Source organism: Rattus norvegicus, chromosome 12 (assembly GCF_036323735.1).
Source record: "Rattus norvegicus strain BN/NHsdMcwi chromosome 12, GRCr8, whole genome shotgun sequence".
Taxonomy (NCBI): domain Eukaryota; kingdom Metazoa; phylum Chordata; class Mammalia; order Rodentia; family Muridae; genus Rattus; species Rattus norvegicus.
In genome coordinates this window covers 28,191,383-28,213,695 of record NC_086030.1, presented here as the reverse complement: position 1 = coordinate 28,213,695, position 22,313 = coordinate 28,191,383, and the positions used below count along the sequence as shown (strand labels likewise).

General features: G+C 50.2%; 1 protein-coding gene and 1 long non-coding RNA gene across 6 annotated transcripts in view; one reads left to right on the top strand and one right to left on the bottom strand.

The window, feature by feature from the left end:
• Nucleotides 1–3,233: 3,233 nt before the first annotated feature.
• Rcc1l (RCC1 like) overlaps nt 3,234–22,313 on the bottom strand; it is a 31,258-nt gene continuing 12,178 nt past the window's right edge. For 2 of the 5 annotated variants that reach the window (XM_039089585.2, XM_039089586.2), the window contains 5 exons: nt 21,089–21,270; nt 15,587–15,674; nt 13,879–14,052; nt 11,825–11,910; nt 3,234–4,137 (listed from right to left, as the gene is read on the bottom strand). In XM_039089585.2, the coding sequence (XP_038945513.1) occupies nt 4,060–4,137; nt 11,825–11,910; nt 13,879–14,052; nt 15,587–15,674; nt 21,089–21,270 (608 nt within the window). In that variant the 3' untranslated portion in view covers nt 3,234–4,059. Of the gene's footprint in view, nt 4,138–11,824; nt 11,911–13,878; nt 14,053–15,586; nt 15,675–21,088; nt 21,271–22,313 lie in introns of those variants that run through there. The other 3 variants (NM_001108332.1, XM_006249183.5, XR_010056405.1) reach the window with 3 other exon arrangements.
• Nucleotides 15,750–17,239, top strand: LOC134481282 (uncharacterized). The gene is made up of 2 exons (XR_010056751.1): nt 15,750–15,967; nt 16,918–17,239. It is a non-coding gene; the product is annotated as an uncharacterized LOC134481282 (long non-coding RNA).

The window sequence follows — 22,313 nt, the reverse complement described above, 5'->3', positions numbered from 1 at the left end:
GCATTCATGAGACTCAGGCAGGAGGATGGAGGGTTCCAGGCTAGCCTGAGCTACATAATGAAACCCATCGAGGTGACACTGACTCTTAACCGTCATCTCCAAAGGTTCAATTCCCAGCACCTCCACACCTCCACAGTGCTGGCACTTCAGTCCCAGGGAATCTGACGACCTCTTCTGGCCTCTGCAGATACCAGGTACCCATGTGGTACACAGACATACATGTGGCCAAACGCCTGATGCATAAAATCAAAGCTAAAAGGAAGAATGATTTGTCCTCCTGCTCCAAGTTTCATGGTCATGATCACAGGCCTGAGGTAGAAACGTTCCAAGGAGAGCTTATAGTGATTATTTATGGCGTCCAGGAAGCAGAAGCAGGAACACGGGAAGACCGGAGCAAAATATCGCCTCTCTGGCGACCTGCTGCTTCTCACCATTCACTAGTGCCATCAGATGATGAATCCATCAAGCTGTCAATCCAAGGACGAGGACAGAGCTCTCATGACCAGGAACGTGTTTGCAAACCTAGACATCTCAATCCAGTCAGCCTCCCCGTACTCACACAGTGGCCTACAACCATCTGTAACTCCAGTTCCAGGAGATCCGATGCCCTCTTCTGGCTTGTGGGTACTGCACACATGGGGTGCGCATAGTTCACACACAGACAAAATACTCAAATTTTTTAAAAATTTAAGAGAAGGCTGGAGAGATGGTTTACAGAGCCCTCGCTGTACTTGCCCACGAGACAGGTTTGGTTCCTAGCACTCCATAATGGCTCCCAGCTTGCTATAACTCAGACTCTGGCTTCGGTGGCCATTACATACCATCACATACCAATAGTACAGAGATATGTGTGCATGCAGAACACGCATACACATAAAAATAAACCATTATGAGAGACGCCTCAGTGGGGGGGGAGGCAGGAGGCTTGCTTCACCCAGGGTGTCATTCACATGTGAGAGGACATGAAAGCGAGAGGACAGAGCTCAGTACACAAGGCTTTCACTGGAGCAGAATGAGCAACCAAGATAATGGCTTAGCAGGGTTTCCCAGCATCAAATGCTAGGGCTTGGGGGTTAAGGACCACAGAGACAAACACACCCGTGAACCAATGACAGCTGAGCAGGAACCCTGGTGATGTGCAAGGGGTACAGATGGCCAGACTGACCTGATAAAACAGGCTTTAAGGAAAACTCAATTACAGGACGCCCCTTTTTGTACACAGGTGACTACAGTCCAGGGGCTTTGATTTGCTTGTTCGTTCATTCAGATGGGGGTCTCATGTACTCCCAGGCTGGGCCTAAAACCTCAAGGTGCAGCCAAGGATGGCCATGAGCTTCTGATCCTTCTGCCTCCACGTCTACCACTGCCAGAGTTATCAGAATCAGACCCCAGGACTTCGGGGATTCTAAACAAAGAATTAACCAGAGCTACATACCTGGTCCCTTTGTTTTTCTAAGGACTTTTAAAACTAAAAGCATTTTTTTGTTGTTGTTCTTTTTTTCGGAGCTGGGGACCGAACCCAGGGCCTTGCGCTTCCTAGGTAAGCGCTCTACCACTGAGCTAAATCCCCAGCCCCTTCTAAAAGCATTTTTAATTGTGTGTGTTTGTGGTGACAGATGTAGACAGATGAAGCCAGAAGAGGGTGTCAGATCCCCTGGAACTAGAGTTACAAACATTTGTGAACTCCCTGATGTGGGAATTGAACTCAGGTCTTCTGGAAGAGCAGTATCTGTTCTTAACCACTAAAGCATCTCTCCAGCTCCTCAACTCTTCTTCTATTTCAAAGCCACAGAAAATTTTCCTATTGTAAGCCTAAGACCAGCCTTTACAGGGGCAGCATCCACCCTGGAGCTGTTGAAACAGCCATTCTGACACCAGCCAACTGGTTTCCATGACAGCAAGCTTGGTGACTCAACTTTAACCCGCAACCTTGTAACACATCCCATTTCCTTTCTCCACATTAGAGTTTAAATCTGAAATGTTCCCCACAGGCTCATGTATTAAATGTATGTTCCACAGCAGGTAGCACTGTTGTGGGCTATGGGATTTTTTTTTAAAGAGATGGGGCCTGAATAACAGAAGTAGGTGACTGGGGTTAGTCCTTTAAAGGTGGTAGTCCAGCCCCGGCTAATACACTCCTGTGTGCTCACATCCCATAATTCACTGCTGTCCTCACATCCCATAATACACTGCTGTCCTCACATCCCATAATACACTGCTGTCCTCACATCCCATAATACACTCCTGTCCTCACATCCCATAAGACACTGCTGTCCTCACATCCCATAAGACACTGCTGTCCTCACATCCCATAATACACTCCTGTGTGCTTCCTGTGGCATACTGCTTCCTGATTTGCAGGATGGGAAGGGCCCCTCCTATAAGCTCCCACCACCATGAACGCTGCCATGGCGGGACTAGAACCCTCTGAAACTGAGAGCCAAGAGAAATCCTTCCTCCCTTAAGTTGATCCTGTTGGGTACTTGAGGAAAGACTTTACTTTCCTCCATAGCCCACAAAAGCAGCAGCCATACTCTGCATTTTGTTTATTGGCCATGTCCCTCCCGAGAATAAGTGGCACAAAGCAGATACTCTTCTGTCCACTGACTCAGTGCGCCCCACACCTGCACTTAGGGGCCCAGGAGTAAACAAGTAGCAGGAGTGGGGTGTAGCAGGCAGACCTTAATTAGTGACTCAGGTACCAGCTATTTCCCAAGCCAATGGATCTATCTGTTCAGAAAATACCTCCCAAGGCTAGGGAGGTGACTCTGGGTAAAGTGCTTGTCTGGCAAGCTGGCAACCTGAGTTCAAGCCCCAGAACCCATGTAAAACGATGAACATGTCCCTGGGGAAACTGGAGGGGTCCATGAGACTCGATGGATGGCCAGCCTAGCCTTGGAGAGTTCCAGGTTGGGAGAGATCCTGGTCTAATCATAAGGTGGAGCTGGGTGTGATAAGCACAGCTTTACTCCCAGAATTCTAGAGACTAGGGCAGGCAGACCTCTGTGAGTTCAAGGCCAGCCTGATCTACAAAGTGATAGCCCATCTCAATAAGGACAGCGCCTGAGGGACAATGACATTTTAACTGTCCTCTGTCCTACCCATAAGTGCCTGCACACACACACACACACACCATGTTCTGGGTGGGACTGCCTTTAAGTGTGTTCCATTGGCTACTTGCTTCTTTGATGGTCAAGAAATGATCAAGTAAAACTTTCACAAGACCTCCACTCTTTAAAAAGGCAGAAAATAGACTTTATTCCAAAAGACCTTCCAAACACTGTTCTGAAAGGAAGCGACAAGCTTTTTAAAAACAAGTATTTTCCCAGTTTCTGAGGCCGGCCCTTCAGCCAAGATTCCACAGCCCTCAGCCCACAAGCATTTGGCCTTCAACTTCTTTCTTCAGGGGCTTCTGGGCTGCTCAGAGCCAGGGAGTGAGGAAGTTCCAAAGCTGGGATACTGCACGGCTCCCACTGGCCACTCCATGAAGAGTTCAAGCCAAGGCATTCTGGGCTCCTGGACTGTGTTCTGGGGAACCTCTGGGGTGACAGCTGATCAGAGAGGCCCTCACTGAAGTCAGCTGGCTCTCTTGCTGAGCTGAGGCCCAAGTTTATCCTCTTGTGACAGGAGACTACAGGTTCTTCTGAGTGCCCTGTCATGTCTCTAAACTTTATTATCAAATGTGTCATGAGCAGTGAACTTTCCCTAAAAATAGTGTCTCAGACTAGACACATCCCCAGATGCTATCATGTGTTACTTGGAAAAGGAATCTGCCTGGGCACCCAAGGTCTTCATGCCCTGGTACTCCTCAGGAACATGCCAAGCCAACAGTAGCCATCCTGAGCCGAGTTCAGCAGGCAGGAGCCTCAGCGGGTGTAGGGCCTTGTCCACAACTCCTCGTACAACATTCCCACTGAGGACACAGAGCAGGCACCCTGCTCCACAGAGGCCCTGGATCTCTCTCCCTGTACCCTCAGAAACTCTGCTGGTTTCTGCCAAGCCATAGCTGTCCTTATAGCTACAGGCGGGGGCCAGCAGGAGATAGGCCCAGAGAGAGGTTCAGATGAAGGACTTGGCTAGAGTCACCATGTGATCCACTCCACAAGCCACGTCCACAGGCTCACCTGGCATCGTCACCTGGAAAAGAAGCCCCGGACACAGTGAGGGAAAGGACAAGCAGACTCTGGAGCCTTAAGGGGGTTGAGGGAGCACAATTCATACAACCTAGGCTAGCCTCCAATTAATTCCCTGTGTAGCTGAGGCTGACTGTGAACTTCTGATCCTCCTGCCTCTACCTCCCAGGGTTTACACATGTGTAGTACCACACTTGGTGGTCCTGGGGAGACTCTCAGGCTGTTAGGCAAGCACACTACCAACTGAGCCTCACCCGCAGCCCCTCCTCTTAGTACGTTCTTTGCCTTCTGTGAGTGTGGCCCACAGGATGCCCACACTAACCCACAGCTCACTAGTGTTAGAACAGGCCTCCCTAACTCCCCACCCATCAGTGGTACCAGCTCTAGTAGCCACCCCTAAAACAGTGCCCTGGGAAGGACACAGATGTTCCTGGTACCACTGCCTGTGGCCATGGCTTCCAGATTCCCTGCCTGAGGCTGAGTGTCCTGTAACCTTCACTGGGGCACACCAAGCACTTCCCAAGAGTGCAGGAAAGGCCCCTGCCTGGTGGAATAGTGTGGGAACAGGGCCACAGAGCTACACCGGGCCTTCAGAGGCTGGTCCTGTCAATCCTCATTATTTTGTTATTTAATTATTACAGTGTGTGTGTGTGTGTGTGTGTGTGTGTGTGTGTGCGCGCGTGCGCGCGCATGCCTGCCAGAGGACAACCTTGAGGAGTTGGTCCCTCTCTCTAGCTTGTGGATATTGTACGTTAAATTGGGGAGTGTCAAGTGCCTCTACCCAGGAGGCCTCACAGACTCTTTTTTTTTTTTTTTTTTTCTTTTTTTCGGAGCTGGGGACCAAACCCAGGGCCTTGCAGTTGCTAGGCAAGCGCTCTACCACTGAGCTAAATCCCCAACCCCTCCTCACAGACTCTTAAGGGTGGTTTTTGTTTTCTTTTCTTGTTTTGTATGTGGTATATATGCAGAAATGTACTGTGTACGATATGTGTGTGATAGGTGTGTGGAATGTGGTGGGTATGGTAGCATGGAATGGAGTGTATGGTGAGTTTGTATGGTGTGTATGTTGGCTCGTTTTAGGTCAACTTGACACAAGCTACAGTCATCAGAGAGGAGGGAGCCTCAGTTGAAGAAATGCTTCTAAAATACCTGGCTGTGGCAAAACCTGCAGGGTATTTTCTTAATTAGTGATTGATGGGGGAGGGCCAGACTATTATGAGTGGTGCAATCCCTGGGCTGAGCGCTCGTGCGTGAGCTCTCTCTCTCTCTCTCTCTCTCTCTCTCTCTCCTTCTCTTCTTCTCTCCTCTCCCCTCCCCTCCCCCCTCCCCCCTCACACACACACACACACACACACACACACACACACACTCACAGCAAGCCAAGGAAGTCATGAGGAGCAAGCCAGTAAGCAGCACCCTCCATGGCCTCTGCATCAGCTCCTGCCTCCAGGTTCCTGCCCTGCTTGAGTTCCTGTCCTGACTTCTTAGATGATGAATGGTGATGTGGAAGTATAAGCCAATCAAACTCTTTCCTCCCCAAGGTATTTTGTTCATGGTATTTTATCACAGCAATGGTGACCTTAACTAAGACAGTGCATGTGGAATGTAGTGTGTGTGGTGTATGTATAGTGTTGTGTGTGTCTATGTGTGTGTGGGGCAGGTATGTATGTGTCATATATATAGAATGTAGTATGTGTATGTCTGTGCAGTACTGTGGGAGTTATATAGTGTGTTATCTATGTGTGTATGTGATGTGATATGTGTGCATGTGTGTGGTATATGTAATGTTTACAGAAATGGTATGTGGTATGTATATGTGTTGTATGCTGTACAGGGCGTTTGTGTTGAATGAAGCGTGTGTGGGTATGGAAACCAGTGGTTGGTGTCAAGCATCTTCCTCTAGCATCCTCCGCTGTTTTTTGAGACAAGGTCTCTCACTGGACCCAGAGACTATGATTTCTGCTGGACTGACCAGGCAGCAAGAACTGGAGGTCTGGCTGCTTGCACTCCTGTGAGCTCTGGGTTTTTTAGACTGCACCACCGACAAGAGCTTTTCACGTGCTGCTGGGGGAACCAAACTCATGCTTACACAACAGGCTCTTTACCCATGAGCTACCTCAGCCCCTTTTCTGGTTTGTTTGCTCTAGAGACAGGATGTCGCTATGTAACCTTGGCTGGTCTCCGCCTCCTGAGTGCTGGGATTAAAGGTGTGTGCCGCCATACACTGCATTATTTTAGCTTTTCAGACAGGCTCTCACTACATGGCATGGGCCAGCCTTCGACTTGCAGCACTCTCCTGCCTCAGCTTCCTGAGAGCTGAGGTACACAGCGCCATGCCCAGCCATGCCCACTTTCTCTTTTTTATCACTGTTCCTATTATCCTGAATAAGCAATGCTATACTATAAAAGGACACTCAGTGAAACAGGACAACCATGGCTGGGGATGGAGCTCCGAGGGTAGAGTGGTTCCCTGGCATGCATGAGGCCCAGGGTGCAATCTCCAGCCTTAGAGATCAGGCCGGGTGGCTCTCACCCTATCACTCAGGTGACAGTAGGGATGAGGGCGGGGAAAGGAAGTGGAAGTAGAAGGACCAGAAGTTCGTCAGTCACACAGTGAGTTTGAGGCTAGCCTGGGCTACCTGACTCCCTATCAAAATAAATAAATAACCAGGTGTTAAGAGTTAATAACTCCATCGCACTATGCCCTGCACCCAACTGAGAAGAACTACTTAAATCACATCTTTTGCCCTCACAGGCTCTCAATGCAGAAGGGCACATGCCAGCCCTGTGCCTCCCTAGCCACACCCTGCATGACTTTGCCTTCAGAACTGCACCCAGCTGTGGATTCAGGATCAGCCAGGATCCTACTATTCAATCGCCCTTCCCTGCCAGCGGCTCAGAGAAGCTGTGGCTGCCTGGGTAACTTCCTGAGGTTAGGACGAAATGAATGCCTGTGACAGGTGGCCTGGCCTAAAAGCACCAAAGTGGCAGAAGTGGCAGGTGCTGACCGTGGGGCTTCAACTCCATTAGGGGTCACTGGCGACAGCAAATGAAGGCAGGAACCATGCCACATTGTCTCGCTGCCTCCCCAAACAAAGATGCCTTGGCAAAAGCTGCCACACAGACCACTGAGCAAACAGAAGCGGCCCCAGGTGACAGAGGCAGCGTGGGGCTGCAGACGGTGCCTCAGGCCAGGCCCAAAACAGCAGTGACCAGCTGCCCCCATGGTGACCTGGCCAGGTGGGCTCTTAGCAACCTCCAGGGCCACCTGAGATCATCTATTTACCTTCCCTTGCCTTGTCGACCATCTGCAGCCAGCCACTGCACCTACGCACCTAGGTGCTGTTCCTCAGATGCTCTGGCCATTAGCGCCCGCTGCACAGGAAGCTGTTTGGTTTGCGCTGGCCAGGACCTACAGTCAGCAAGGACCTCTGGCGACAGAGTGGCTCCTGAGACTCCAGTGCCCCCTGGTGTGGGTCTCTTTCAGGTCTCCGAAATGACTCCACAATAAGCCTGTCCCTGTCATGTGAGGATGTTGGTCTCTGGGTCTCATGTAGCCCAGGCTGGCCTCAAAACTCCCTTTGTATGTGAGGATGACAATCCTGCCTCCACCTCTTGCTCCCAATTCTTGAGATTTCAGGTGTGCCTCATGACATCCGGTTTATCCGGCGCTAGGGGTCTAATCCAGGGCTTCTCTCACAGTAAGGAGAGAGTGAACGAATCTCACTATTAACCCATGTTGACCTGCTCCTCCTGCCTCAGCCCTCCAAGTGGCTAAGACTGCAGGTGTGCACCACCATGCACAACAGTGAAATGGCGGTGGGAGTACATCTAGCTACTGGAAAATGGCAGGCGTCTGTAGGGGTGGGGCCTAGGCGATGCCTAGACTTTCACTGTTGTGCTCAAATACCATGACCATAAGCAACTTGGGGAGGAGAGGGTTCGCTTGGCTAAGGCTTCCATGGCACGGTCCACGGCTGAGGGAAGCAGGCAAGGCAGGAGCTGGTGCAGAGGCTGTGGAGGATGCTGCTTCCTGGCTTGCACCTCATGGCCTGCTCACCCTGCTCGCCTCTGGTCCTCATGCTGACTCCACATCAGCCAGGCTGACTGACCACCAGCCCAGGAGTGGCCCCACCCACAGCGGGCTGGGCTCTCCCACATCAATCACTAACTTAGGAAATGCCCTACAGGTCTGCCCAAACTATCTTATGAGGCAGTTTCTCAACCCAGGTTCCCTCCTCTACCCATCCAGCACTGACATGCCTTTGAAGGTAATCATGGGACCCCAACCCTTTCCTGTCCCTCTAATTTCCAGACTTGGTGAGTTGAGCAGCTTTAAGGTCACATGTCCCCTGCTATGTTGTACTGCCCGGCCTGAGGCTCAGAGCACTGGGGACACCTGACTCCAGCTAAAACTTCCAAAACTAGGAACCAAATTAAACATTGTCTGTGTTTAATTGGATGACCCCAGGTATTTTGTTACAAGAATGAGAAACTAATTAACCTGCCAAGCCCTCCCCTTCATCCAATCAGAAGATGACAAGAGGCAAACTCATTGACTGGTGGGAGCCTTTGGGGTTCACCAAATGGGTGGGCGACCCCAGTGCTGCCAACACAGTAGTCCCTAGGGGTGCCAGGCTCATCCCCAACAGGAAAGCATGTCAGGAAGCACATGGCCAGCAGGGCGACACTCCTCTGGCTGTGAGAATGGGGGCATCAGGCTCTAGATGGTTAATTTTGATTGTCGGTATAGCATGCTTTAGAATCACCTAGGAGACACACCTCCTAGGTGGGTTTGAGGTGAGAAGACCCAGGTGGGGTGGGGTTCCAGACTGAACGAGCAGGAGAAAACAATCTGAGCACCGGCATCCATCTCTGCTTCCCGACTCTGGATGCCGTGTGAGCAGCTGCCTCACGCTCCTGCCGCCATGCCTTCCTCACCATGATGGACTGCATCCCCTCAAACCGTGAGCCAAAATAAACCATTCCTCCCTTAAGCTGCTTTTGCCAATGAAACAAGGAAAGAAAGTAATCCACCCACAACACTCACAGGTAGGTGGAAGGTCTGTGAAGTGCTTGATATTACAAGACTCAGCTGTGTCCACCATTTTCCAAGCCTGTGCTCAGAAAGAAAAGAGGACAAGAAGGAGAGGGAGGGGAAGGGTTTGAGAGGGTGCTGGCTCCAGATATCTACAGCCTGGGGAGGCACAGAGGAAGACCACTGTGGGAGCATCTTCCATACACAACCTCTTTCTCTAAAAGATGTCTCCAGCCAGGAGTGGTGACACAGGCCTTTAATCTGAGCACTCGACAGGGAGAGGCAGGTGGATCTCTGCGAGTCTGAGGTCAACCTGGTCTACCTACATAGCAAATTGTAGATCACCCAGGGCTACACAGGGAGACCTTGTCTCAGAAACAGACAGGCAGGCAGATGGACAGAAAGACAGAGAGTCTGCTTTCAGCCTAGACTCCAGCCTCCACGTGCAGCTTTTAATAAAAGAGAGAGATGCTAGGTCGGTAAGGGCACTTGCTGCTTGGCCTGCTGAGCTGAGTTCAATTCCTAGAGCCCACATAAGGATGGGAGGAGAGAATCAACTACACAAAGTGTCTCCGACCTCCACACATGCACCACAGTACACATATCACTGCCAGGACCCACACATAGTAAGTGAAGACTCCTGAGAGCTGGGGCCGTACACACCTTTAATCCCAACACTCATGAGGCAGAAGTGAGCCAATGTCTTATGAGTTCGAGGCCAGCCTGGTCTACGGAGCAAGTTCCAGGGTAGCCAGGGTAACATAGAGAAACTCTGTCTCAAACAAAGAGAGGCAGATGGGGGGTCCATAAGAAACCCTATCCCACAGGAGGGAGGCAGTGGATCCTCACAAGTAAGTCTTTATTCTAGTCAACGTTATGTGTGTTTTCAATTTTTCTAAGTGATTTTAAGAAAGGTCTCTTATAAATCTGGGGATGTAGTTTAGTTGGTCGAGTGCTTGCCTTGCACACCTAAGGCCCTGGGTTTGAATCCTAGCTCCACAGAAAACAAGCAGGCATGGTGGAAGCTGCGCCCAGGAACAGCGGCACGAAAGTGCATCAGCGAGCCAGTGCCAGGCCAGGCATCGCTGGCCCCACAGTGGGCACCTGCCAGTGTTCTGAGGCTGGTGGGATGTTTTACAGTGGAAAGAGAACAGTTGGGCTCCACAACGGACACAGACCCAGTGCACAAGACTCTGAGTTCCACTCTTAGCACACTCAAAGCACCTTAAAATTCAAGCTGAGGGGGGTTGGGGATTTAGCTCAGTGGTAGAGCGCTTACCTAGGAAGCGCAAAGCCCTGGGTTCGGTCCCCAGCTCCGAAAAAAAGAACCAAAAAAAAAAAAAAAAAAAAAATTCAAGCTGAGGCCAGGCAGTGGAGGTACACGCCTTTGCCTTTAATCCCAGCCCTCGAGAGGCAGAGGCGGGTGGATCTCTGTGAGTTCAAGGCCAGCCTGGTCTAAACAAAAATCAAAAACAAAAAACAAAGCAATCAAACAAACAACCAAGAAGCTGGTTGAGGCAGGCGAGTCTCTACAAGTTTAAGGTTAGCTGGGCTACAGAGCAAGCTCCATGCCAGGTAGGGCCACACAGGAGCCCTTGTCTTGAGTACACAATGGCTCCACTTCAACAAGCACTCCTCCTCCCCACCTGCGTGCAGCTCAGCTGGCTTGCCTCACTGTGTTTACCACAGCAGGAGAGCAAAGGCTTGTCTTTATTTTTAGGGGGTGCCCTTGGTGGTAGAGCCAGGCCCTGGGTTTGGTCTTAAGCTCCAGGGAAAAAAAAAGAGGGATGGGGTTTGGGGGGAGAGAAAACATAAAAATACCAAAATAATCATGGTACCTAAGAATTTTGTTTCTTTGTGCATGTGCGTCTGTGTGCACACATGTGTGTGCCTCTGTGTGTGTCTGAGTCATGTGAGTACAGTAACTACAGACATGAAGAGGGAGTAGGATCCCCAGAGCTGGATTACAGGCAGGTGTGAGCCATCTGGTCTAGGTGTTGGGAACCCCCCCACCCCCAAGGCCCTCTGGGGGAACAGAGCACCCTTGCCCGCTGAGCCACCTCTCTTTTCTTAGGGGGTCTTTTCATGCTGTGCTTCCTAGTGTTTACTAAGCAGCTCTTTAAGCCGTTCTGAGAAGAACTTAGCTCTTCTTGTACTTTCTCTTTTTACGCTGGGTTTCATGCGGCCCAGGCTAGCCTCAAACTTGCCATTGTAGCCAAGAATGACCTTGAACTTCCGATTCTTCTGCCTCCACCACTCTAGTGCTGGAATCAAAGGTATAGGCCACCCCTCAATGTGTTATGAGGTACTGGGGACGGAGCCCAAGGATTCATGCATGCTTGGGTGCAGAGCCACATCTTGGGCCCACCGGGTAGCTTCCTCCAGGGACTGGAACACTGAGTAGGCCACTCCGAATAACCTTGCATCAGCAGGCACCTGGGGTACACTGATGCACAGAGAGCAGAAGGGCTGGAGGCCTGCACATGGGGCTGGCACTACACCAGCTCCTGCCCATCACCCCCACTCAAGTTTCCCCCGAGCCCACCCCAGACTGTGACACAGATGCCGGAGGCCCTGTCCCAGATTTGCTTTTGCTCCCCAAAGCCAACCCATCTTGGGACATCCTCCACAACCCAACCCTGCGTGGTCTTACCCTCCATGGGAAGTACTGGTCTTCCAGGCGTCCAATGCCAAGGCACCCTCGGATGTTCTTGCCCCACACAAACAGCTCACCCTTGTCTGCAAAGAAAGGAAGATGGCTTGGCTGGAGCTACAAGGAGCAGGCCATCAAGAGGACAGAGCCTACTGCTCAACTCAGCCTCGGAACTACCGCTTCTCAAAAAAAGGCACCCTAAAGGATGTCCCATCCCCAGACCAAGTCCCGGGCCAGGATTTCTGACAGCCAGCCTAGGGAAGACTAGCCTTTCTGTGGAACAGGTCTAGGGCTCCTGTGCACAGCCCACTCTGCTCACCTTGAGGGCCTGCTACCACCCACAGCTTCATCTGACCCAGCTCTGCCCTTCCTCACTGACAGTGAGGCGAGACGACCAGTTCTATGTTGGTTTCAGTGTGTGGGTGTGTTCTGTTAGGAGGCGCAGAACAACTGGGTTCCTAACCATGCGTCTGTCTGTGTGCTGGGCACTGGAGACAGGCCAGCAACTAAACAAACATGCTTCCTGTCCTCATGAACTTGACCTTGTACAAGAGCCAGAAATGAACAAATGATTGCACCTTGGAGAAAGTGACCCACTACCCTCACTTTTGGCAAAATCTAGGCAGCCATTCCTCGTCTAAGCTACACTCCAGCCCCTCACTGGGGGATTCTAGGCAGGGGCTCTACCACTGAGCCACGCCCCCAGCCCCTCACTGGGGGATTCTAGGCAGGGGCTCTACCACTGAGCCACGCCCCCAGCCCCTCACTGGGGGATTCTAGGCAGGGGCTCTACCACTGAGCCACGTTTTGAGTCCAAAAATAAAAAGACTTTTTTTTTTTTTAGTTTTAGAGAGATGCTCATTGCAGACTCACAATGTGGAGCTTAGAGAGTGAAAAGGAGCCATGCCATTTGAATGGCACAGAGGTCAGTTATGTGGCAGACTAAAAGTACCCAAAAAAGGCAAATTTAGGCTCTTGTGTCAAGAAAAGGCAAAAGGTATGCCTTTCCCCGAGACACTGAAGCAGTGGAACAGTGGAAGGCCAGGTCCAGGTGCCAGTGGAGCAACTTGGCATTTCATGGCTCTACAACCTGTCCAGCCCTCTACAGCCAAAGCCAGCCACGGCTGTGGTCATCCCTCCCCAGCACACTGGAGGGTGTATGAGGTGGACCACTTGCCACCCACACACTCACTTCTGCATCACTCGTCCATGCACAGCCCAAACCTCTCCTGGTTTTCACCAGCACGCTACCAAACCCTTCTCCCCACCCAATTCCCAAACAGGTGCCTCCTGTGCGATCACACTGCCGCATAAGCCTGGCCACAAACCAAAGAACCCAACCAAAGTGGAGCATGAAAGAAGGTATGTATACGCTGTATGACACAAACTGAACTACCTCTGCCATGGCCTCCTTCTTTCCTTATCCTGTGAAGACATACGCCTACGGATGGATGGGTGGATGGATGGATGATGGGTGGATGGATGATGGGTGGATGATGGGTGGGTGGATGGTGGATGATGGATGGATGATGGATGGATGGATGGATGATAGATGGATGGATGGGTGGATGGATGGATGGATGGGTAGGTGGATGGATGATGGATGGATGATGGATGGGTGGATGATGGATGGATAGGTGGATGATGGTTGGATGAATGGATGGATGATGGTGGATGGATGGGTGGATGGATGGATGGGTGGATGGACGATGGGTGGGTGGATGGACAGATAATGGGTGGATGTATAATGGATGGATGGATGGATGGATGATGGATGATGGATGGGTGGATGGATGGATGGGTGGATGGACGATGGGTGGGTGGATGGACAGATAATGGGTGGATGGATGTATAATGGATGGATGGGTGGATGGATGATGAATAATGGATTGATGGACAGAAATGGATAGATGGTAGACTAGAGGGAAGGGCAGACAGAAAGATGAGTGGGTGAATGGATGGATGGGTAAATGGATGTTGTTTGATGACAAGCTAAGAGCTATCCCAGTTTAAGAAGGAACAGATTTTGACATGCTGTCCAGCCAGTAACTTACTGGTGAGTGCGGCAAAGTGGCTAAGCCCACATCGGATCTGGGAAACCTTGACTTCAGGGTTGAACTCTGTCAAACCAAAGAGTGTAGGTGGGATCATTTCTGGAAGCGCCGTTTCTGAGAGGTTTGGTCCTTTCCCAAGAATTCCATAGCCCCAGACGAAAACATGTCCTTCTTCTGTGTTAGAACGAAAACAGTGGTTGTGAGTCAAGCCAAGCAGAGCCCTCCCTTGCCACGGAAACTACAGGGGCTGGGGCGGGGTCAGGTAGTAGAATGCAGCCCAGTGTGCATGAAGCCCTTGGTCCTGTCCCCAGACGCAGAAACCAGCATGGCGGAGCGTCCCTGTGATCCCTGAACTCTGGAGGTGGAGGCATCAAGGTCACCTTGGGACACTGAGACCCACTGTGCTGGAGAGTGAAAATGATCCCCTCCCTGACTTGCCTGGGGAGTCTGACTAGGAAGGAAGCCAATCTCACAGCAGAAACAACCCACTTCTCAAGGGTAATGGGGGAGGGTCTCCATAAAACCCACTGGATACATAGAAACGTGGACATTTTCCCCAGCGACAGCTCCAAATTTCACACTGATCAGAGAACCATGCCAGACACGAGCCATCCCGACCAAATTCTTTCTTTTTTTTTTTTTTAAAGATTTATTTATTTGTTTTATGTAAGTACGATGTCTTTATCTTACAACACACCAGAAGAGGGCGTCAGATCCCATCACAGATGGTTGTGAGCCACCATGTGGTTGCTGGGAATTGAATTCTGGACCTTTGGAAGAGCAATCAGTGCTCTTAACCACTGAGCCATCTCTCCAGCCTCCGGCCAGATTCATGAAACTCTTAGATATGCTTTTTAACTTGCTTTTGGGGAGCAGAAGTTTGGGGGTTTGTTTTGTTGTTTTTTTGTTTTTGTTTTGTCTTGTTCTTTAAGACTCATTTTATGTGTGAGTCTTTTGCTCAAATGTCTATCTGTGCATCACGTAAGTGCCTGATGCCTGAGTGGGTGAAAAGAGGGTATCGAATTCCCCGGATTAGAGTTATGGATGGTTGTGAACTGCCATGCAGGTGCTGGGAATGGAACCTGGGTCTTCTACAGAACAAAAGCGCTTAACCACTCGACTCTCCCTCTCTCTCTCAAATTCCAGGTATTTCGTAGTAAGACATGACCTTGCTATGCAGCCCACACTGGGCAGGAATTTATAATCCTCTCCCTCAGCCTCCTGAGTGTTGCAGCTCACCCTCCACCATTACTCACTTGCTTCTGGTTTCTGGCACAGCTTTGGACGCTCTCTGGCTCTTCTGGTACCAGTGATTTACCACTGAGCCCCTCTGCAGTCCTGGCTACACAACTGCAGCCCTGCTGCTGGGGTGGAGCCCAGTAACAGCAGATTCTTCACATGTAAGCACCTGGGCATGTGGCTCGGGGTAGAGCATCTGCCTAGACTCCCCGAGTGTGCATAGGACTGGGTCTGATCCCCAGCTCCAGGATCCGGAGACATGTGCTATAAAATGACTGAGCCCCATGGCTGTCTATACACCTATATCGGGAGCTACGGACCTGTTGGGAGGATCACCCTACACTAATGCATGGTCCCACAGCTGCACTCCCTCTTCAGGCCGCCATCTATAGTCTCTGAAGCAAACTGTCCCCTTCCCTCTCCGATCTGCCCAGTACTTCCCAAGGAGCTGCCAAGAAGTGGCTCTCACCATTCAGTATAGCACAGCCTGTGCCACCACAAGCCACCTGCTTCACCTTGCCTACTCCGGAGAAAGGCAGGCACCGAGGGACATTCACCTGCACCAAAGACAAGGGTGGGCACAGTTAGGATGACAAACCAGCCAGAAGCAGAAAGCCCTTGGCTAGGTCCCAGCTCACTTACTGACCTCACAGTGGTCTCCCCAGCATCTGCCACTCACTGAGCTTCCTAGGCAAGAGCTTGGGACACAGAAGGGAGCCTGAGAGACCCCCTTCTCTGGGAGGCAGATGATGATCGACTCAGCACCATGTATCTGTGCTAGACCAAGGTGTAGAGAAGAGGTTGACCAGGCATGGGGGAGGGAAGGATTACTTTTCCTAAGCTCTGAGAGGTAAGTAGAGGCAGCTAGGCAACGGAAGAAGGGAGCATCCTCCAGAGGGAAGAGATATAACAAGGGAACAGGACAATTACAGCTGTAGGAGGTTTGGTGGTGCAGGCCTTTCATCCCAGCACAGGAAGCAGAGGCAGGTGGATCTCTGTGAGTTTGAGACCCAGGCCAGCCAGTGTTATGAATTAAGGGCCTGCCCTTTAAGAGAAAGAGGCGGGTGGCGAGTGGCGGGTGGCGGGTGGGGGTTGGATGTAAGCATGGTGGCCCACACTTTTAAGCCCTGCACTCAGGATGCAGAGGCAGGCAGATTTCTGTGAGTTCAAGGCCAACCTGGTCTACATAACAAGTTCTAGACCCATTTAGGATATACATAGTGAGACCGATACTGTCTCAGAAGAAAAGAAAAAGAGGGGAAAATGTTTTTTAAGAGTGTTGTTTCTTTTTCAGATCACCCACGTTCAGTTTCCAGAACCTACTTCTGGCAGCTCACGACCAAAAGTAACTAGCTCCAGGGACTCTAACACTCTCTTCCAGCCTCGGAGGAAGGAGTGAGGGCACCTACACTCACATGCACAGACCCACACAGACACAGCACAAACACAGAAGTCCTTAAACAAAGACAAAACAAACAAACAAAAAAAGCAGGGAAGCCAGGTCAGCCAGGGTACTGAAACCACTGTATGAACATAGTCCTTGTTATAACTGAATCTGAAATAGCCCCACAGGCTCATGTGTTATGTTGAGGGTGTTCTGTTGGCTGGTTTTAGGTTTTGGTTTGTTTGTTTTGAGACAGGAGCTCTCTATATGGCTTTAGCTGTCCTAAAACTCAATCTGGAGACCAGGCTGGCCTTGAACTCAAAAATCTTGGTCATCTCTGCATCCCACGTGCTGACAGTAAAGCCTGCACCACCACATCCCTGGCTCAGCTCATGTTTTGAAACTTATTTCCCCAGCTTGTTCTGTGCAGGAATGCAGTCCCAGAATGGAGCCCTGCGAGGAGAACTCTGAGCACTAGGGAGAAAACGCCAAGAAAACAAGAGTCTTGTGACGTCAGCTTCTTCAAAACACTCTGTTTTGGAAAGTGTTGGTGTGCCCCTCCCAGGTGTAGCGAGTAGGAATGAATGTACTTCAGCTGTTGAAACTCATGTGTCTCTAGGAAATCATGTTTGTGCCGGGAGCAGCCTGTCCTTGTGACTGTACACTTCACTCAGGTGACTCGTCCTTATCCTGAGTAAACTGTCCGATGCTCTGGATAAAGTTGGCTACTGCACAAGACTTTCTCCAACTGTTTCCCGTTCCATTCACCCAGACTATGCCCCTGACTAGAGTGGTAAACAGAGTTGAGGGCTGGGAACTCTTAGGAGATGGAACCTGGCTGGGAGAAGTGGGTCAGTAGGGGCTTGCCTTTGAAGGTTACAGCCTAACCTCTGGGTGTGGTGGCTCGCACTTGTAATCTCACTATTCTGGAGGCTGAGTCAGGATGACTGACTTGAGTCCTCACCTAACCTGAGCTACAAAGTGAGACTTTGTCTCAGATAGATAGCTAGATGGATGGATGGATGGATGGATGGATGGATGGATGGATGGATGGGTGGGTGGATGGATATAAATGATAGATGGATGGATAGATATAGATGATAGATGGATAGATAGATATGGTGGATGGACGGACAGACAGACAGAGATGATGGGTGGATGGACAGATAGACGGACGGACAGACACACAAACAGGGCTGGTGAGATTGTTCATCAGGTAAGCCTGTTTGCTGACAAGCTTGACTGAGAATTCCAGGAACCAACATGGTACAAGGACAGAACTAACTTCTAAGCTGTCCTCTGACCACACACACTAAACAAACAAGTGTAAAAAGTTAAAATAAGATGGGTGTGAGTATGCACATCTTTGATCCCAGCAGAAGCAGGAAGACTCTGTGAGCTCAAGACCAACCCAGTCTACATGGCAAGTTCTAGAACAGTCAGAGCTACACAGTGAGAGATCCTATCTTGCAACAACAAAATAAGAAATGAAAATTGTGGGCTGGAGAGATGGCTCAGTGGTTAAGAACACTGTCTGCTCTTCCATAGGTCCTGAGTTCAATTCCCAGCAACCACATGGTGGCTCACAACTATGTGTAATGAGATCTGATTCCCTCTTCAGGTGTGTCTGAAGATAGCTACAGTGTACTTAATATAATATAATAAATACATCAAAAAAAATCAAAATTGTATTGGCCACTTCCACAGTGGCTTCCAGAGAGCTAGGCCTCCTGCTATCTACACCAATGTGTGATCTTGGGTTAACCCTGGTGACTTGCTTCCACTGAACAGAATTCCATAAGCAGGGGACCAGTCATTTCCAAGGACAAATGATACAACACTGGATACAGCCTTGCTGGCCTTCTCTGGCTGTCTCACCTGCTGCTCTAATAGAGCCAGTTGCCACATTGTTCACCCCACCCTACCCCCAATGGTGTAGCCACACGGCAAGGAACTAAGCCTGCTTGGCCAGCAGCTAGCAAATGGCCAACCCCAGCAAGACCCCAGGGCCTCAGTCCAGCATCCTGACAACCACTGGCAGAGTAAGACTGGAGGTAGCTCTTTTCCAATGAAAAGGCCACAATGACTACAGCCTTAACAGCCTCGGGGCGAGAACCTTGCTGTGCCCCTGCCGGCTCCTGACCCATCATTACATGGAAATGCAAGTTAAGTGCTGGGAACACAGTTCAGGTACAGCACATGCCTACTACACTCTAGGTGGTACCACTCCAGAACCACAAAAACCAAAACAGGCCAGGGCAGGGAAATGGGACCAGAGATGTGACAATGGAAGCCATTAGTGACTCTAGGGGACAACAAAAAGATGCTCTGGGAGCTTGACAGAAAAAGCCTTTGGGAGGGGGATAGCTGTTTGTTTGTTTATGTTTTATTTTTTCAAGACAGGGTTTTTCTGTGTAGCCCTGGCTGTAGACCAGGCTGGCCTCTCAAACTCAGAGACCCACCTGCTGAGTACTGGGATTAAAGGCGTGTGCCACCACAGCCAAGCTATGTTTAATTTTTATTTATGTATCTACTTATTATATGCATATGTACACACGTATACACATGTACATGCACACATGACACAGAGCACAATGGAGGTCAAAGGACAACTTTCGAGAGTCAGATCTCTCTTTTCACTGAAGATCAAATTCAGGTTGTTAAGCCTGGTGGCAAGCGCCTCTATCTGCTGAGCCATGTCTCCAGCCTGTAACTTTTGTGAATGAATCAAAACCTACTAAACTACACACACTTCCCATTGGTGAATAACAATGTTTAGTTTATACTTTCATTAGTAAAAAACTTGGTCATTAGCAATTAACATCAGTGATGCATAGAAAGGTATCAGTTATGGACTGGGAACATGGCTTGCTGTGCACGTATGAGGACCAGACTTCTAGCCCATCTACAGAACCCTGGCACACAGAAGGCTAGGCGTGAGGGTATGTGTGTGCCTGTAACTGGCTGCCAGCCAACCTCATCTATTGAGTGAGCCCCAGGTCCCAGTGAGGGACCCTGTCTCAAAAATAAGGTGGATGGCTCCTGAGGTATGACAACCCAAGTTGTCCACACACACACACACACACACACACACCAAAAAAGATACGAGTTATAAAACATTCTTTCCTTTTTGTTTATGTTTAAACAGTCAGGGCAGGGCAGCACACACCTGGAACCCCAGCCTTGGGGACTGACCATAAACCAAAGGCTAGCTCGGCTATGGCTCTTAGGTTTGAACTGCGTGCTCTGGAGCCCACAGTCTTCTTTTGACTTGTTGAGACAGGGTCTCATGTAGCCCAGGCTGGCCTCCAACTTACTACGTAGTCAAGATGACTCTGAGCTCAGGATCCCCCTGCCTCCACCTCCTCAGTGCTGGGACTACAAGTGATCGTCTCCACATCCAGTGACTTCCAACTTGTCACCAAGCCTGGCTATATGCATGCCACACCAAGGCAGAGGCACTCTGATACTGTGGGCACATGCATACACTGCCTCATATCCAGATCCCTCCCCTGTTAGGAAAGGTGGGCGCACTGTCTTAGCTGGAGGTGCCGGACTTCCTTGTGATGGCTGCACTCAGGAGGAGGAGGAGGAAGAAGAGGAGGAGGAGGAAGAGGGGGAGGAGGAGGAGGAGGAGGATGAGCACTACATGTTAAGGCCAGCCAGATCTGTACAGCAAAACTCTGTCCACACCAGGCAGTGGTAGGGCACAACTTTTATCGCAGTTCTTAGGAGGCAGAGGCAGGAGGATCTTGGAGTTTGAGGCCAGCATGATCTAAAGAGTGAGTTCCTGGACAGCCAGGGCTACACAGAGAAACCCTGTTTCCAAAGAAACAAATAAACAAACAAAAACTGTCTCAAAGCACACATACACTGGCTGGGGAAATGCCAGTGGTTAAGTGCTTACCTGCAGGCTAACGACTGAAGACTGGATCCCCAGACTCACATAAACGCCAGGTAAGCTGCCTGTGACTCCAGTCTCTGAAGGCCAATATAAGGGACAGATACCCAGAGCGAGCTGGCCAGGAAGACAAGCCATATTGACAAACTCTGGGTTTGATTAAGAGTCCCTGCCTTGGAACCGGAGAGATGGCTCAGCGGTTAAGAGCACTGACTGCTCTTCCAGAGGTCCTGAGTTCAATTCCCAGCAACCACATGGTGGCTCACAACCATCTGTAATGGGATCTGATGCCCTCTTCTGGTGTGTCTGAAGACAGCGACAGTGTACTCACATAAAATAAATAAATAAATCTTAAAACCAGAAGAGTCCCTCCTGCCTCAATCAACAATGATGGACTAATAATCAAGGATAGTTCCCAACATCAACCACAGGCCTCCACATGCACATCTGTGCACACACAAAACACGCAGGCATACCACACACACACACACACACACACACACACACACACAAATGAAAAGCATACAAAATTAAAACACCGCCTTAAACCAGGGCCAGCAAGAGTCACCTGGGCTTTCCATCTTTTGGGGCTGGAAGGAGACGACAGAGCAGAGGCAGACCGTGCAACACCAGGCTACACCTGACGCGCACCTCTCCATTGGGCCTCAGCTCCTGTGCCTACGCACCTGTGTGGAGTCTGTGACCGAGGCCAGCTGCAGGTACTCAGAATTTCCCCAGCCAAAGACACCTCCATCGGCCGACAAAGCCAAGCAGCAGTCACCGTAGGTAGCAACCTGGACAACAGTCACCCCGGCAAGGTCTCCGCCCAGCTTGCTGGGTGTGCTGGTGATGTTGTAGTGACCCAGGCCTAGGACGGTAGGAAACACTGCAGTAACTCACAGACACAGAGACTTAAGGAAGGACAAGCTCATAGGTGGCACTTTGCCCCAGAGAAGACAAACCAAAAACCATAGCTGGCATAATTTAACACCCTAGAAATTTCTACATCAAGTTGACTGAGGACGAGAGATCATAAGTTCCAGGATAGCCTGGGCTACATAGTGAGCCCTAAGCCAGCTTGGTCTATACTGCAGTTCCAGGACAGCCTTAGAAACAGACTTTCAACATGTGGTGGTACACACATTTAATCCCAACACTCAGGAGGCCTCTGTGAATTCAAGGCCAACTTGGTCTACACAGCCAGTTCTGGGACAAGCAAAAATAAATAGAAAGACCCTGTGTCAAAAGTGAAAGGAAGGAAAGATGGAGAGTAGATCCTCAAACAAAATCCCCGAAAGTCAACTTAGAAAATTTTGGAAGATAGAATAACACCATACTGGGGCTAGAGAGATGGCTCAGTGGTTAAGAGCACTGACTGCTCTTCCAGAGGTCCTGAGTTCAAATCCCAGCAACCACATGGTGGCTCACAACCATCTGTGGTGGGATCTGATGCCCTCTTCTGGTGTGTCTGAGGACAGTGACAGGGTACTCACATATATTAAAATAAATAAATGAATCTTTAAAAAAGAGTAACGCCATATAAGTTTATATAAATTATAAGCAATTATGGTCTTTCTTCTTTCTTTTGCTGCTTTTTGGGTCGCAGTAGTAGGGATTCAGCTACCCCTGCACTACATCCCAGCCCCACAGGAATCACTGTTTCTGCTAGGAGGTAAGGAAGCCAGGCACAGTGACGTGTACCTGTAAGTTCACGTACCCAGCAGGCTACAGGGAGAGACCGCTTAGAGCAGGAGCTAAAGGCCACCTAGACAGCATAAGACCTTTACTGGGCAGCTGGCCAAAGCACAGCACTGACTCTCAGACTCCTGGGTAAAGGAGGATGTCAGCAGCAGTCGCCCTGGCAAGAAGCCAGGGCAGATGAAACGCCTTCGAGTGGAATGATCTCTAATG